The sequence below is a fragment of the Rhincodon typus genome, chromosome 19 (assembly GCF_021869965.1).
Source record: "Rhincodon typus isolate 14 chromosome 19, sRhiTyp1.1, whole genome shotgun sequence".
NCBI classification, from domain to species: Eukaryota; Metazoa; Chordata; class Chondrichthyes; order Orectolobiformes; family Rhincodontidae; genus Rhincodon; species Rhincodon typus.
In genome coordinates, this window is record NC_063350.1 from 33,333,028 (window position 1) to 33,351,805 (window position 18,778).

The 18,778-nt window shown below is 40.0% G+C and overlaps 1 protein-coding gene across 3 annotated transcripts in view; it reads left to right on the forward strand.

Annotated features, from left to right (window-relative positions):
• Positions 1–18,778, forward strand: part of helz2a (helicase with zinc finger 2a) — a 102,518-nt gene that overhangs the window by 55,917 nt on the left and 27,823 nt on the right. For all 3 annotated transcript variants that reach the window (XM_020534473.2, XM_048608226.1, XM_048608227.1), the window contains 2 exons: positions 935–1,127; positions 5,637–5,771. In XM_020534473.2, coding sequence (XP_020390062.2) covers positions 935–1,127; positions 5,637–5,771 — 328 coding nt within the window. The remainder of the gene's footprint in view (positions 1–934; positions 1,128–5,636; positions 5,772–18,778) is intronic.

Here is an 18,778-nt window from a genome sequence, read left to right on the forward strand (position 1 = left end):
TTGGAGAATTCAAGACCCAGGATGACATGTGGGTTTTGAGTTGGATGGTGCTGTTTCTTCCTTACCTCTTCAATAAATTTCAGGTTTAATTTATCTTTTCTGTTTGCTGAGATTTGCTGCATCATTAGATTGCTAAACCAATCATTAATATATGCTCATTGACATAGTTTAACCAGTGCATGACATTTTGTTCATTTTTGGCTAAATAGGCATGTGGTGAGAGTTGATATGACGAACTGTAAAAAGCTTGGCACTGTCCTAACCTAAACCCTTTTCATCCACATCGTGTGTAGCTTAGTTGGTGCTTCCACTGAACATTTCACAAAGCATGCACCTGACTTGTGATAAAGAGCAGAATCTCACTGATGTAACATTTTAAATATATGGGCGGTGTGATTTTTTTCATTGTTAATTTCCAGTAAGGGCTTTTTTTTCCAGTGACATTAAATGCCAAATTTTAAATTGTACGGCACTTGGACTGGATATTTCCTCTGTGGTTCCTTAAAGATGGTACGACCACAATCAAAAGCTTCATATTATTGCAAAAGTGGTTGAGACTTTTCGGTTGGTGTTTTATATTTTTAGTTAAGGATTTGGGTCAATTGGTGTGCTGTTTTATAGGGAACATCTCAACAGTGGACAGTTATGTTTGTCATTTGAATTCTGTGGCAGAAATGCTCATTCTTCTGCTATTCTTTGGCTATCCTAGCCATTGTTAAAATTCTAAGTTGCTGCCAGAGATACTAATATTATTGTTGCCACATATATTGGTGACAATACATTGGACTGAATTTGCAAAGGATCCCTCACTCTTCTGCTACTTCTGAAATTTCTGTAGGCCTTCTGCTGAGATTATGTCAAATGTTCAGGAGAGTTCTGTAATACTATGTTGTAAAGTTTACTTTTTGGTCTGACAGTTGGAATAATTTCCTAGGTACAAGAAATTGCTCAATGATGCACGCAAGTATGAACTAAAACGTCATGATGTTATCCTTTGCACGTGTGCCACTTCTTCCAGCAAAGCTCTGCAACAATTGAGTGTGCGGCAAGTATTGGTGGATGAGAGTGCCATGTGCACTGAACCAGAACTGTTAATCCCTATTGTTGCGCATAAACAAGCAAAACAGGTAAGGTTAAATTCTTATCCTCTAAGATATCTTTAGAAGTAGATTTCTGATCATCAGTTTTCATTTCTCACATCTAATTTATTTTTGAAACAAGGAGAATGAAATGCTGCACCGTCTTATGTTGGTGAGCCATGTTCTTCAGTGAACCATGACTGACTTTTCCAGATTATCTCTCCCTGAGGGAGTGTTTTGAAGAAATAACTAGAGTGGTAGAGAAGGAGCTGTCAAAAACCTAGATATTTTCTCAGAGAATGCAATAAGTTAGACATGACCTACCTGTCAAATCCATGTTAGCCCTCACTAATTAGCTTAAATTTCTTCATTGACTTGCCCTTTATTCTTTTCTTCCCCAATCTGTATACGGGTAATTGAAGTCTCATATGTTCCTCTTTTCACATATCTCAGAAGTTTGCCCCAGCATTTGCTCCTCCATGTCCTCATTATTTGGATGCTGTAGTAAACACCTTACAACACGGTGACTCCTTTTATCGGTTCTCTATCTTTAATCATATGGATCCCAGTCTTTGAAGTCTCAAATATATTGTCCATCTTTAGGTTTGTATTATAATCCTTGATCAGTTCTGCCAATCCTCCTATTGTCTTTTTAACCATCCCTACCCTTCCTGAATATATTGTAGCCAGAAATGCTCTATTGCCATTCCTAACACAGATCTCTCTCATAATGCGGCAACTGGTGCTTGTAACTTGGCAACTTTATTTGAATAATAATACACATCCATTTTTGCTGCTAAGTGCTCTTGACCTTCCTGCTGCTAAATTAGTTATTTTTTCCATATCACATCATTAGTTAATCTTTGTGAGGATATTGATCTTGACCCTGTTCAAGTCATGCAAAGCTCTTTTTTCCCAAATCTGATCTGAAATATGAAGCGTTATGCCTTGCACCCCTTTTCTAGGCATGTATTCATCAGCACTTTTGTTCATTCACCTACATGTTATCCTGGGAGTCCTTTGAGGCCTTGATCTCTAGTACTCTCCTTGCTCAATCCTACTCCTCACCTCATCACTGTTTCCCTTGTCATGTGCTGTTCATCTCTCCTTTGATGAATGTCCTGCAATCATTCAGTGATATCCTTTAGTTGATGCCGGGAAGACAACACTCTATTCAAGAGACCCCTTTAGAGCTGGAAAAATGATTATCCATTGCCTGTTGAATCCCCAATAACTATCCCTGAAAGTTTTCTACATTTTGCTTTCCCCCAACGTTCCACCATTTCTTACCCCTACTGTAACTAAATCTTAGTAGCTAATATCTAACTAAATATTCCATGATGCTGTGGCTTTGCTTCTGACTATATTCCCCCAAAGTGTTAATTCTTAGTCTCATATTCAGCACTGAATTCAGATCCCCCAATCGTCAGTGGGAAAATGAGAAGCAAATTTGTAAGGAGATCTCAGTTATCTGCAAGTATAACAAGGTGGTAATGGTAGGGGATTTTAACTTTCCAAATATAGACTGGGATTGCCATTGTTTTAAGGTCCTGGATGGAGAGGAATTTGTTAAGTGTGTACAAGAAAATTTTCTTATTCAGTTTGTGGATGTACCTATTAGAGAAGGAGCAAAACTTGACCTTCTTTTGGGAAATAAGGCAGGACAAATGACAGAGGTGTCAGTGAGGGAGCACTTTGGAGCCAGTAATCGTAATTCTATTCGTCTTAAAATAGCTATGGAAAAGAATAGAACTGATCTAAAAGTTAAAGTCCTAAATTGGAGGAAGGTCAATTTTGACAGCATTAGGCAAGAACTTTCAGAAGTTGTTTGGTGGCAGATGTTTGCAGGTAAAGGGACGGCTAGAAAGTGGGAAGCCTTCAAAAATGAGATAATGAGAGTCCAGAGACAGTATGCTCTTGTTAGGGTGAAAGATAAGGCTAGTAGGTATGGGGAATGCTGAATGATGAGAGAAATTGAGGCTCTAGTCAAGAAAAAGAAGGTAGCATATGTCAGGTGTAGACAGCAGGGATCGAGTAAATCCCTAGAAGAATATAAGGGCAGTAGGAGTATAGTTAGAAGTCAGGAGGGCAAAAAGGAGACATGAGATAGCTTTGGCTAATAGGGTTACAGAGAATCCACAGGAATTCTAAGAATACTTTACAGACAAAAGAGTTTCCAGGGAGATAATAGGGCCCCTTAAAGATCAACAAGGCTGCCTCTGCATGGAATTGCAGGAGATGGGTGACATACTAAACAAGTATTTTGCATCAGTATTCATTGTGGAGAAGGATATGGAAAGCTGGAGAACTTGGAGAAATAAATAGCGATATCTTGAAAAGTGTCCATACTACAGAGGGGAGGTGCTGGATGTCTTAAAATGCATAAAGGTGGATAAATCTCCGGAACCTGATCAAGTGTATCCCAGAACATTGTGGGAAGCGAGGGAAGTGATTGCTGGGCCCCTTGCTGAGATATTTGTATCATTGATAGCCACAGGTGAGGTGCTGGAAGACTGGAGGTTGGCTAACGTGGTGCCATTATTTAAGATAGGCTGGAAAGAAAAGCCAGGGAACTATAGACCGGTGAGCCTGACATCAGTGGTGGGCAAGTTGTTGGAGGGAATTCTGAGGGACAGGATTTATATCTACTTTGGAAAGACAAGGACTGATTAGGGATAGTCAACATTGCTTTGTGCGTGGGAAATCGTGTCTCAATAACTTGATTGAGATTTTTAAAGAAATGACAAAGAGAATTGATGAAGGCAGAGCGGTGGACATTGTCTATATGGACTTCAGTAAGGTTTTTGACAAGATTCTGCATGGTAGACTAGTTAACAAGGTTAGATCACATGGAATAGAGGGAGAACTAACTATTTGGATATAGAGCTAGCTCGAACGCAGGAGGCAGAGAATAGTTGTGAAAGGTTGCTTTTTCGACTAGAGGCCTATCACCAGTCGTATGCCACAAGGTTTGGTGCTGGGTCCACTGCTTTTTGTCAATTATATAAATGATTTGGATTCAAATATAGGAGGGATGGTTAGTAGGTTTGCAGATGACACCAAAATTGTTGGTGTAGTGGGAAGCGAAGAAGGTTATCTCAGACCACAATGGGACCTTGATCAGATGGGCCAATGGGTTTGTGGAGTGGCAGATGGAGTTTAATTTAGATAAATGTGAGATGCTGCAGTTTGTTAGGGGCAAATCAGGGCAGGACTTATACACATATTGGGAAGGTCCTGGGAAGTGTTGCTGAACAGAGACCTTGGAGTACAGATTTACAGTTTCTTCAAAGTGGAATTGCACGTAGATGGGCTAGTGAAGAAGACATTTGATATGTTTGCCTTTATTGGTCGGTGCATTGAGTATAGGAGATGGTAGGTCATGTTGTGGCTGTACAGTACATTGGTTAGTCCACATTTGGATTGCTGCATTCAATTCTAATCTCCTTGTTATAGGAAGGATGTTGTGAAACTTGAAAGTGTTCAGAAAAGATTTACGAGGATGTTGCCAGGGTTGGAGGGTTTGAGCAATAGGGAGAGGCTGAATAGGCTGGGGCAATTTTCCCTGGAGCATTGGAGGCTGAGGAGTGACCTTAAAGAAGGACATGGATAGGGTAAATAGACAAGGTCTTTTCCCTGGGGTCAGGCAGTCCAAAGCTAGAGGGCATAGGTTTAAGGTGAGAGGGGAAAGATTTAAAACGGATCTAAGGGGCAACTTTTTCACGCAGAGGGTGGTACGTGTATGGAATGAGCTGCCAGAGAAAGGGGTGAAGGCTGGTACAGTTACAACATTTAAGAGGCATCTGGATTGTTATATGAATACGAAATGTTTAGAGGGATTTGGGCCAAATGCTGGCAAATGGAACTCGGTTAATTTAGGATATCTGGTTGGCATGGATGAATTGGACTGAAGGGTCTGCTTTCATGCTGTACAATTCTCTGACTCTATGACTCCATGAATGCCAAACTCCCAGATAATTTCTGCAGTCCCTGCATTCCTTTTGCAATATTATGTCCAGCAATGCGCGTACATTACACTTGTCTGCTCTTTTTTTCTGCAAAGATAATAGTTAAAAATAAGATTAGAAGATAAAGATAAACAGCTGTCAAAATTTTATGTAACCTTGACATGCCTTATAAATTTATTGACAGAGGTCCAGTGAAATGATTTGGTTTTCAATCTACTGTTAAACACTGTTTCTTCAGGAAACATTCAATTCAGGTGGTTCTAATTCCATATAAATCACTACTGAAGAGGAGGAGTAATTCTGATTTCAGTGTCTTTATTGTGGGCAGAAGTTCTACTTTGTGATTGATGGAGGATTCAAGAGAGTTGGTAGTACAGAGTATAATCTGATATGTGGAATAGATTTCCCTGTCGTTGAGCCTAGGTGTATTGGATCGCTGGGTTGCACTATATAAAAGAAGATTAGAAAGATTCACCCTGTAATGCCTATGCAATGAACTATTTTGACTATGAAAGAAGTATTAGTTTGCTTAAGTTTGATTTATTTGATTCCATACCATTTGTGTATAAAATTATGTTTTTACCTTCAGATTGTTCTTCTGGGTGACCATATGCAACTCCGGCCTATAATAACCAATGAGTTCTGCCGGCGTCTTGGCATGGAGACATCACTATTTGAGCGCTATGTTCAACAGACGGTAATGCTTAATGTGCAGTATCGGATGGTGAGTATTAATTGCCCAGATTCTGGTAATGTTGAAAATGATAACCATTTAATGTTGAATATAATTTGTTACAATCCTATGGAGACTAATAATCGAAAAGAACCAAACTTAACACTAAGCATGATAAAGAAGTTGATGGACAGGTTTTCATTACTAAAATTTTCTTACTTAGGCTTGATTCTAAATCAACATAAATTAAAGGCAAATTATATTTTGTAGAAACTATAAATTTCATTTTAGATAGACCATGCAGCAATTAAAGGCATTTCAGTATTCTGTGGTGGTTCCTTCAGAATGCATAATATCAGTTCAGCCTTGGAGTCCCACAAAGCTCTGATTCTCTCAAGTCAACTTTCAGCTCTTTTATTCATGGAGGAATTAGGCCCAAGGTTCTATCCAACCATCAGGTTTACCAGCTCTGAGTATTACATTCACCAAATGGCACACTGTTGCAGTGATTTTAAAACAGCCACTTTTGAGTACAGTAACTGTAGATTTTATTCCAGCATATGCTGGGGACAAGCTTCGTCTGGTTGCCCAGGATAGATTTGCCAGAAATTCAGAAGTTTCAGCACAGTGTATAATTCTCAATGTAATACAAGACCCCCTTATCTCAATCTCAGCATTGGGTCTGCTGGTTTCTATGGCAATTCAACCTTCAGTTTTGCCTTAACTCTGTAATCTGTGTATCAATTCATTAGCAGTAAATTGTTACAACACATATTCTTAGCTAGATTCGCACAGGAATGGAATAATATCCTTTCATTCCTACAGTATTGGCCACATTTTCTATCGTGCTTTGAGAAGATAATCATAGCTACATCTGTCTCTTCTGAGCTATTAGTATACATTTAAATACCAATCTTAATCAATTATCTCACTTCCATCCCTCCTGTGGGCCTCAGCCAGAAGTCTCTGAGCCAGGTGGCCACCACCTGGACACTGTACCTAAAGGATATCCAGAGATCTTTCTTGTCCTTGTGGGTGTTGCATCCCTAAGCTTTTATCTTGCACCTCTTTCAGCACAACCTGCATCCTGGGTTTCTTCTTAATAATTACAGCCAAGCATCTTTAATGCAGCACCCCCTCTTCTTGTTCTTTCACCACAATGTTGGCAAGCCTTTCAGCCAGCTGTTGCTCCTTCAATCAGAGGCTTTGGAAAGCAATTACAAAATGATTATCAATTGTATGATCACTGACACATGGGATGGTCTGTATCCAAGGATGGGTTTGTGTGTTAGGTCTGCTGTTCCACTATTCTGCCACCAACTAGTGGTCTTAATATCCTCAATGTCTTTTTTAAAGATTCAATTCTTCTATCCCAGGTTGTAACCATTCAACAAGATTTGCCAATGTCCTTGCAGATTCTCGGCAGATGCTCTGTTAGAGGTGATACCTCATTATTGAACAATTTGACACATTCCTATTGGTCACTTGTATCTCCATGGAGTTTCTGCGGTATATGTTTATCAATTCCTTGCAACCAATCTGAGCCCAGATTTCTGGGGTTAAAGCAGAAGGTTAGTAGGGTATCTCACAGATTTTGGCTGTATAATTTAAAAGACCTTTCATTAGTCAAAGTATAAAAAGAACAAAGAACAGTACAGCACAGGAACAGGCCCTTTGGCCCACCAAGACTGCACCAACACGTGATGCCTTTCTAAACTAAAGACATTTTGCCTCTACACCATCTGTATCCCACGATTCCCTGCCTATTCATATAACTGTCAAGATACTTCTTGAACTTTGCTATTGTATTCACCTCCAGATCCTCCTCTGTAGCACATTCCAGGCACTCACCACCTCTGTGTCAAAGAACTTGCCTCTCACATAATTTTTAAACTTACTCCCTTTTACCTTAAACCTATGTCCCCTAGTAATTGACATTTCAACCTTGGGAAAATGTAGTTACACAGTACTCTCCTTCACAAACATAAGCAGTCCATTCTGGTTTATAGCTGGCATCAAATAATTGGTGTAATTGGTATAAGTTGGTGTAATTGGCCTTGGCCTTAGTGGTATTGACCCATATGTGGTCTCAGGGTCACACTATACCCTGAGGGTACACTACTACACCATGGCAGGTGCTGCAGTCCTCCAATTTAATTCCCCCTGATCTATCTCATTCTGGGACTACATGTAGTAGTACATCATTTCATGCAACATAATCAGATCCTTTAATCATTCTGACATAATCAACTTGATTAACACTACCAGGTTGGATAAATGGTATTACAGCACCATTGGTGCTGTGGTAGCACCAATCTCATCAAGACTCAGGAAGCAACTTTGCAGTGTATTTGGACAGAATATATCCACACCTTTCCCTGAATTGGGTGAGTCACCAATAGTTTCCTACTTCCTGGTTCTGGATTAACCATTGCCGCACAGCGCCAGGGAGCCGAGTTTGATTTCACTTTTGGGTGACTGTCTGTGTGGAGTTTGCACATTCTCCCTGTGTCTATGTGGGCATCTTCCGGGTGCTCTGGTTTCCTCCCATATTCCAAAGATGTGCCGGTTAGGTGGATTGGCCATGCTAAATTGCCCATAGTGTCCAGGGATGTGTAGGTTAGGTGGATTAGCCATTGGAAATGTAGGGTTACAGGGATAGGTAGGGGATGGGTCCAGGTGAGATGCTCTTTGGAGGGTCAGTGTGGACTCGTTGGGCCGAATGGCCAGCTTTCACACTAGTGATTCTATGATTGTAAGAAATATGTTCAATATCTAATTCTACGTTATCAATTAAGTCTTGAGTTAGGCTTCTTACAAATTGATCGTCATGAGTGCATATTTTGTCCTTTAGTGCTTCTGGCAGCAACCATGAAGTGTTATAATTTATAATTGACATTTGCCATGATTTTATGTCTAAATTAAATTGATCAAAACATATTTTGTTTCTTTCTAATCTTACGGCTGCTTATCCTAAGAACTGTACAATTCTTCCAGTCAGCAATTGATTATTAAGTTTGTGGCCTGCCTGGCCAGTTGACTCAAGGCGTATGTTGCAGATGGCTTTTAGTTATTTAAATTATCAGTAACTCCTAATGTATTCAAAGTAATGCCATCTTTGGTTTCCTTATCCTTATGATGTTGTCCTTGAGAGGTAACAGAAATGGGACACTGCATCAACTTCTATTAACTGCATGTAGTGCCAGTGAAACATCATACATCAGTACATACTAACCAATTAATATCAATAAACAATCCATGACAATATCGTCCTTCAAGTTCTAGTTCCCACATGAAAGGAAGTAAATGAGTCCATTCTGGCAAAATCTTAGCCATGATGATAACGTACTATGTACCACTCAGGGCCTTTAGCAGTTGTCTCCTTTCTCTATTATGTTTTGTTGCATGTACTGCCCAGGATGCAGGCAGGTGGTCTTACTGATGTACACAGTGGGCACTTCTCGTACTGCTGCAGTTACCAGGATAGTGTTGCGCTACTCCTGCCATCATCAATCTGGTATTTCACCTGAAACAAAACAATTAAGAGATATGCTTCTGGAGCACTCCTCATAGAGTCATAGAGATGTACAGCACAGAAACAGACCCTTTGGTCCAACTTTTCCATGCCAACCAGATATCCTGAATAAATCTGGTCCCATTTCCCAGCATTTAGCCCATATCCATCCAAACCGTTCCTATTCATATACCCATCCAGATGCCTTTTAAATGTTGTAATTCTACCAGCCTCCATCACTTCCTCTGGCAGCTCATTCAATATTGTGTGCAGTTTTGGGCCCCATATCTCAGGGAAGGATGTACTAGCCCTGGAGCAGGTCCAGAGGAGTTTCACGAGAATGGTCCCAGGAATGGAAAGCTTAACATTTGAGGAACGTTTGAGGACTCTGGGACTATACTCATTGGAGTTTAGAAGGATGAGGGGGGATCTAATTGAAACTTTCAGAATACTGAATGGCCTGGACAAAATGGATGTTGGGAAGATGCTTCCATTGGTAGGAGAGTCTAGGACCCGAGGGCACAGCCTTAGAGTAAAGGGAAGACCTTTTAGAATGGAGATAAGGAGACACTTCTTCAGCCAGAGAGTGGCTAATCTATGGAATTCACTGCCACAGAAGGCTGTGGAGGCCAGATCATTGAGTACATTTAAGACTGAGATAGATAGATTCTTGATTATCAAGGGGATCAAGGGTTACGGGGAGAAAGGAGGAGAATGGGGTTGAGGAACTTATCAGCCATGATTGAATGGCGGAGCAGACTCGATGGGCCGAATGGCCTAATTTCTGCTCTTATGTCTTATGGTCTTATGGTGTTAACACATGCACCACCGTTTGCTTGAAAAAGTTGCCCCTTAGGTCCCTTTTAAATCTTTCCCCTCTCACTTTAAACCTATGCTCTCTAGTTTTTGTCTCCCCTACCCCAGGGAAAGGACCTTATCTATTTACCCTATCTGTGCCCCTCATGATTTTATAAACCTTTATAAAGTCACTCCTCGGTATCCAACGCTCTAGGGAAAGTAGTTCCAGCCTATTCAGCCTCTTCCTATTGCTCAAACCCTCCACTCTTATTGGCAGAAACAGAATGTGAGTCATATAGCATGAGCTGAGACTATTGGGAGTGGTGTCACCCCATGACACACTTTCGTTTTCTGGGAAGGAAAGTACCAATCTCATTGCTTTAAGATTTCCCCATTTACAATCTATCTGTACAGGATATTCTTGTACCAAACCCTGAACTGACACACAGCTGTTGTTTTTGTGCTTAGTCCAAATAGACATTGATATCACATAAAGGCACATTCCCTTCATGAAGGGCACTTTATATTGTTCTCTATTGGGATTAGCGGCTTCTTAGACTGTGACATCCAAATAGCTGAATTCCCGATCTCTGATTTTTACACTTACAACTACTCTTTGCTTTAGGAATCAATTCCAGCAGCATGTTTTATTTCCTTTTCTATTTGCTTTTTTATTCTTTATCTTAGGTGATACCTTCTGTCACTTTTTTCTCAATAGTGACTTGTTAAGTTAAGCTACACCTTTCCCATTTCAAAATCACCCAACATTTTAACAACAGTGTTATTGGGCTGTCACGTTGTCGCCAATATTTAATTTATTTTTCTTCAAAACAAACTTTTTTCTGTATTCACTGAAATTAAGTATTCATTTCAGTGTAATTTGCTGAATTTCACATGTTCACTGTATGTCTATGTGTTATATTGTTTCAGGAAACCTCATCAAACCTAAATGAACTTAATTTAGTTTGTTGGTTCCAATTTCTTGCAAAGGTTGGATCAAATTCTTGAAGTTGCTGGGAATCTTTTAACATCCAAAAGCAAAAGACAGAAAAGATTCATTCTAATTGAAACAGAATGTGTTAATCCAGTGACATGAAATCTTAAGCTGCTAGAGGAAAGGTTTAACTTCTTTTTGTTCGTTTCTCCAAATAAGCAGAGCAAAGCAATTTCTTATCCACCTACTTGCGTCAGTCTACATATTTAAAAGATAAATTCATGAATAAGGAGTCAAATTTCTTTTTTTTTCAGCATAGAACTCTGTAATAGATTAATGTCAGTTTTCTCCAAAGTGTTTTCTTTTAGCTTCTTTCTCAAGCTGATTGTGGTCAAACATACTTCATTTTAAAATTTTGAGCCCTCTGTATCAAAGTCAGACAGTTTGTTTTCAATTTCTGATTAACAGTATCCAGATTTAAAATTAACTTTGAGAATTATATCAGGAGCAAAATACTTAACTTTACAAGGTTTCTAAACCAAGGTCAATAAAACTCAGGATTAATCATAATCACTCCAAACATCCAGATTACATGATGAAATATTAAAGAAAAATTGTTGTCAACATGTGTGAACTTTGTGTGTTGATTAAAAATCCCCTTGTTTGTAAGAATATTTTGTAGTCATAACTCTGGCCAGTAACTGTGGTTCCAGGACTCACACCTTCTCACAAGTTACACTATATAAAAACCGAAAGAACTGCAGATGCTGTAAATCAGGAACAGAGTTAATGTTTTGGGACACCTGACGAAGGGTCACCGGACCCGAAACGTAAACTCTGATTTTTTCTTCACAGATGCTGCCAGACCTGCTGAGCTTCCAGCAACTTCTGTTTTTGTTCCACAAGTTACACTACTTTACTTTTTGTTATTTTCAACCAAACCTCTAAAATGCAGTAAGGTTAATTCCCAAGAATAACCTTAATCTAGTTCGCCCAAACGAAATGAAGCTTGTATGCTTCCACATGCAATGCAATAGATTTATAATTTAACTTTCCAGAACATGAAACTGAGAAAGGGACACTCAATCACAACCATGTATCAGGATTGGAAGCCTCCTCACATTTACACACAATCTCTGCAACACTCATTCAATTTAGCAACTTTTTGCTTTAAAATTTTTTTCTGAACTGTTAACGCTTACTCCCAAAAGCGGGGTGTAAAGGGATATCCAAGTTCTCATTGACAAACCTCACATTTTCCTTACCTCTTGAGTGTTGGACCTTATTATACCCCCATCCCAGAGGGATCCTTCTAGAAATTCTGTTCACCTCAAACAAAATGGTTGCTTTTGAAAAAGTGAATCACGCATTTTGTCATGAACTCTTCTTTGATCGATGTATTATAATTATGTACTGAGACATATCGCACGCATTAGATACCAACAGCTTTTATGACCCCTCCGCATTCACTGTTCTCCCCGTGTAAAAAAATGCCCTGCAGAGAAAATTCTCCACTGGTTAGAGTCATACCAAGTACAAAGGAAAGTGGTTGGAGGTTAATTATTTTAGCCTATTCCTTTCTCCCCAGCATCTACAATGCACAAGTCATGTGTGTGAGAAAATAATTCTTACTTGCCTGGACTTTTTCTTTCACTTTTTATTTGTCTGAATGGGTGCAGCTCCAGCAACTCTCATGAAACTCAACACCATCCAGGACAAAGCAGCTCATTTGATCGGCATCCCATCCACCACCTTCAACCACTGATGCACAGTAACAGCAGTGTGTACCACCAAAAGGGGTCACATCATAACTCACTGATGTTCCTTGAACATGACCTACCAACTTACAACCTCTCCCATCTGGAGTGACAGGGTAACAGGTGCATGGAAACACCACCACCTGCATATTCCCCTCTAAGCAACACACAATGCTGAGTTGGAACTATATCACCATTCCTTTTTTGTTGCTGGATCAGAATTCAGAAAATCCCTCCCTAACAACACAATGGCTGCCCTTAAGCCCTTGGAAAAAAAGCAGTTCAAGAGGGTCGTTCATCATTTACTCCAAGGTAATTAGGAGTGGAGAGTAAATGCTGACGAAACCAGATATGCTCTCAGTCCATGAGTAAATTTTTAAAAAACTATCTTCAATAGCCACTCACTCTGTATCCAGCATGGGTAAACCTCAGGATGACTTTGAAATGGGAATAAAAAATTGAACTTCCATTGAACTATCCATCTAGCTAGTACACTCTGGGGTCCTAGCTGTACTAGCTAGATGGTTAGAGAACTGGCTGGGCAACAGGAGACAGAGAGTTGTAGTGGAAGGGAGTTTCTCAAAATGGAGAACTGTGACCAGTGGTGTTCCACAGGGATCTGTGTTGGGACCACTGTTGTTTGTGATATACATAAATGATCTGGAGGAAGGTATAGATGATCTGATTAGCAAGTTTGCAGATGACACTAAGATTGGTGGAGTAGTAGATAGTGAAGGGGACTGTCGGAGAATGCAGCAGAATATAGATAGATTGGAGAGTTGGGCGGAGAAATGGCAGATGGAGTTCAATCCAGACAAATGCGAGGTGATGCATTTTGGAAGATCCAATTCAAGAGTGAACTGTACGGTAAATGGAAAAGCCCTGGAGAAAATTGATGCACAGAGAGATCTGGGTGTTCAGGTCCATTGTACGCTGAAGGTGGCAACGCAGGTCGATAGAGTGGTCAAGAAGGCATACTGCATACTTTCATTTATCGGTTAGGGTATTGAGTACAAGAGTTGGCAGGTCATGTTACAGTTGTATAGGACTTTGGTTCGACCACATTTGGAATACTGCGTACAGTTCTGGTTGCCACATTACCAAAAGGATGTAGATGTTTTGGAGAGGGTGCAGAGGAGGTTAACCAGGATGTTGCCTGGTATGGAGGGCACTAGCTATGAAGAGAGGTTGAGAAGATTAGAATTATTTACATTAGAAAATGGAGGTTGAGGGGGAACCTGATTGAGGTCTACAAAATCATGAGAGGTATAGACAGGATGGATAGCAAGAAGCTTTTTCCCAGAGTGGGGGACTTAATTACTAGGGGTCACGATTTCAAGGTGAGAGGGGAAAAGTTTAAGGGAGATATGCGTGGAAAGTTCTTTATGCAGAGAGTGATGGGTGCCTGGAACGTGTTGCCAGCGGAGGTGGTAGAGGCGGGCACGATAGCATCATTTAAGATGTATCTAGACAGATACATGAATGGACAGGGAGCAGAGGGATACATTCCTTGGAAAGTAGGTGACAGGTTTAGATAGAGGATCCGGATTGGCGCAGGCTTGGAGGGCCGAAGGGCCTGTTCCTGTGCTGTAATTTTCTTTGTTCTTTGTTCTTGTTCTTTGTTCTAACAATTTGATGCATCTGTCATTCATAGACACTTCAGATTGTGTTATAACCAGGTGAGGAGCGATGAAATGAGTCTTTTGTGCCTTTACCCCTCATTTAATAGGAAGAGATTTTTGCTTCAGAATTTACAAAGGATGTAATTTGTCAATTCTGCATGTGTCCCACTATTTACATTTTAAAACCATTAAGTATTTAATCGGGCAGGCTAAAGAACAAGATGGGTAGATTGAAGCTATTTTCTCCCACAAGCTATTTGTATAATCATTCATATAATCATACACATCCATCTGGACCTGCAAGTGCATAGTTGGCCACATAAAAAGATAGGTTTACGAGGGCGATACAGTCCATATGAGTTAAAACAAAGGAGTATACAATTTGAAATTCGTTGGCTTGTCTTAAAATGGTGAGTTCAATATTGTGGCCACATGTTGTGCTATATGGAGCAAATTTCTACACTTAAGATCTGAGTTTGTAGTCAGCTTTATCTCCAGAAAAAAAAACTTTGCAGGACTGGGCACACCACGTCCAAAGCAGAGAATCAGACATACTTTCTCAGGCTGGCTTCAGTATAGCATTATCAGCATTTGTTGTCCAGATTAATAAATACGTTGATATACTATGGTCATCTATATATTCCAGAAATACTATTATTTGACATCTGTGGCAATTAGTGCTTCAAAGCATGTGATTGCATTGGAATGTCTCATCTCAGAAATATTTGAAAATTGTTCAGAGTGCTATAAATCAACAGAATGCTCCCCAGGTTTAATTGCCTCTTTTCATGCCACTTTGATGAATTCAAAATTGTGTAATTTGCAGTAGTAAGTTCTCTGGCAGTCTTTTTTAAAATTAAAAGACAATTGACTGTATAGGATCTCTGCAAGGAAAATTAAATTTTATGTTTTTACAAAATATATTCCCATAACAATTGAAAATAAAATCTTGTTTACTAGAGCCATTCAAAAATTGTAACTCCTCTCAAATGATCAAATCTGTTATTAAAAAAAAACTAACACTTATCCATTTCTCATGTGAGAGACAGATGATCCTTTAATAACCTCATAAAATCATCAAACAAAATTTGAACATAGTGCCCTGCAAGTTTAAGTGTTTCAGATGTTTTTTCAACTCAGCCAAGCATGTTGGATAGCATGGGGGATTTTAGCTATGAAGAAAGGTTGGATAGACCAGGTTTATTTTCACTGGAATGCATGAGGTTGAGGGGTGACTTGATAGAAGTTTATAAGATTGTGAATAGCATGGATAGACTGGAAAATATGAGGCTTTTTCCCAGGATGGAGGGGTCAATCACTAGGGGACACAGATTCAAGAAGCAGGAGGGAGAGTTTAAAAGACATGTGCCTTAAAAGGCAAGTTTTTCCCACAAAGGGTGGTGAGTGCCTAGAATGTATTGCCAGAGGAGGTGGTGGAAGCAGACACCATAGCAGCATTCAAGAAACACCTGGACGAATACATGAATAGGAATGGAATAGAGGGATACAGATCCTGTAAGTGAAGACAGTTTTAGTGTGGAAGGGCAAAATGTGTTGGTGTAGGCTTGGAGGGCCGAAGCGCCTGTTCCTGTGCTGTATTGCTCTTTGTTCTTGGACCACAAAGGGTTATGAGTATCTCCTGGCAGTCCACCAGGCAGAAACACACAAAGGACCAGGTCAAAGCCATTAAATACACGCAGAGATAAGGTGCACAATTTTTTATTTCAACAGTAATCTGGGTTACCATGGTGGTTTCAGTTTGAAAACAATTCGCAGAGAATAGAAGTTTACTTCAAATTCTCTTTAGTTTCTCAACTTTAATTATGGCTTGGTGGGACTGAAAGTAACAAATTGTTTTCTTTGTTTCCAAACACACCAGCAGCTGGCACAATATCTGCTGAGCAGAGCTCACCCCCTCTTAATTTAGCAGTTACCAGTAGCTGTTGGCTGTCCAATTTCTCTTTAAACTCCAATATCCTCAGCTGACACACAGTGATCTCCCTCCTTGTGTCGGCCTCTCAATTGTCATGTTCTTGTTTGTCATGACTGATGTTATATTTTTAATCTGTTCGTTTCTCTCTAGGAGCAGCCCTTTCCCTTTTCAAATTACAGAATCCCTACTGTGCGGAAATACACCATTCAGCCCAGTGAGTCTGCACTGGCCCTGCCCTCTAAAGAGCATCCCATCCAGACCCCACATTTACCATTGCTAATCTTTCTAGCCTACAAAGCCCCAGGATACTACAGACAATTTACCATGGCCAATCCATCCAACCTGCACATCTTTGGACTGTGGGAGGAAACCGGAATACCCAGAAGAAACCCACACAGACATGGGGAGAATGTGTAAACTCCATACAGACATTCACCCAAGTCTGGAATCGAACCCAGGTCCCTGGCAGTATGAGGCAGCAATTGAAACCACTGAGCCTCTGTGCTGCCCATTTAACCCTGATAGTTCCCTCTCTATGAAATGGTCTCTCCCCTTTTACCTCACACTGTTTGTTAAATTTGTTTCAGTTTCCCTGAAAACAGTTAAAGTTATATCTTCTTCTTGAGCAAGGAACCCAAGCAAGCCCACAATTGTGGCACCACAACATCCTCTAATCATTGCATTCATGGATTTGTACTCTGGTCTAGATCTTAGAATTGTCTCATCAGTTTCCCGTTTCGAATGTGGATCTTCCTACTGAATTGGTGGTAAAATAAACACACTCACCCTTCCTTTGATGTCAGTGTTCAACCCAGTGTCACCAACCAATCTTATGAAGTCACTGCTGACAATACCAGATTGTTGTGGGGATTTTAAAACGGCCAGTTTTGAGTGTTGTTATTATAGACTTTATTCATGCATATGCTCTGCATGTGTTTCACCTGACTGTCCAGGACGGCTTCATCAGTTGGAACGTTTCAGTTAATAATCCTCAACTTAATACAGTGCCACCCCTCTCTTATCTCAGTCTCAGCATTGGGTTTCTGCTGATTTCTATGGCAGCTCGATCTTCAGGTTTTCATTATCTCCTTGTTATCCAGCTGATGTTATTACTGGAGAAGTCAGATCCCAGGCTGAAACCTGGCTTGATAGATCACTTTGTTTTTTGGTTTTAATGCGGTTCTCTCTCACTGAAACAGAAGCATGCAACAATGCAGATTTCTTTTTAGCAATGCAACAGATTTTTAGTTTGCAAAAAAAAGATAAAATAGAATAAATTGAACTATTTATATATAACACAAGTTGTATTTCACTGTGTGTTTCAATCTCATTAATCTCAATAGGACTCCTTTACAGTACACACACCAAAGAGAATTCCCTTCCCCGTCACTTTGATAGGGCTTAACTGAACAAATGCTTCAATTCCCAGTCTAGAGAATCTGATTGCCTTTTCTTGAATCTTAATAAAGCTGAGTTTAGACTTTCTCAGCTTCAACTAACCCATGAAGCATGTTAAAATAAATCTTTATTCAGGAGCAACTTTAACATTCAGCTTCAACCATGGCTTCTATAAACTTGAAAGCCAAAAAGGTTTCTTCAAGTTATGAGTATCTCTTCTAAACCAAAGCAGAAAACAATTCCAGATCCTTCTAACTGAAGCCTGATACATACCATTTACTCTGTTCACTCGTAAAATGCTCCCAAAAACCCTATTACTTTGCAGGAAGTCTGTCTCTTTTACAGTGTTTTAAAATAAATCACCGTGTCAATAGAAATATTTATAAATTAATCATTAAACTCCTTCATAGGCACAGACCAAAGACGCGCCACTCGTTCAAACTCTAAACTGAATATATTAGTATGTATATGAATCACACATCTTACATCACAGTAGCAATGGATAATTGTTCCGACTAATATTCTTCACTAGTTTCCCACAGGAATGGAAACATGTACCAGAATTCTGACAGTATTGGCTATATTTCCAATCATACTTCAAGAAAGTGTTCATAGTGATGTTTTCCCCTTATTAGTGTGCATTTAAGTCTCACCTTAATCAATTATCACTTTTCACTGACCTTTCTGATCCCTGTTTATATTGTTTCTGGAATCATTACCTTTGGTGTCCTCCAGCTATAATACAACTTTACATCCCAATGTTCTTAATCTGTCAGCTTCATAGCTACTGACCTGTTCTCCATCTGTAAAATAAACCCCAAAACCTCATCTTTACCATGGACGTCCAGTCCTTCTACACCTGCATTCCCCATGCAGATGGCCTTAAGGCCCTCCGCTTCTTCCTGTCCCGCAGGCCCGACCAGTCCCCCTCCACTGACACCCTCATCCGCTTAGCCGAACTCGTCCTCACCCTCAACAACTTCTCTTTCAATTCCTCCCACTTCCTACAGACAAAGGGGGTAGCCATGGGTACCCGCATGGGCCCAAGCTACGCCTGCCTCTTTGTAGGTTACGTGGAACAATCCCTCTTCCGTACCTACAC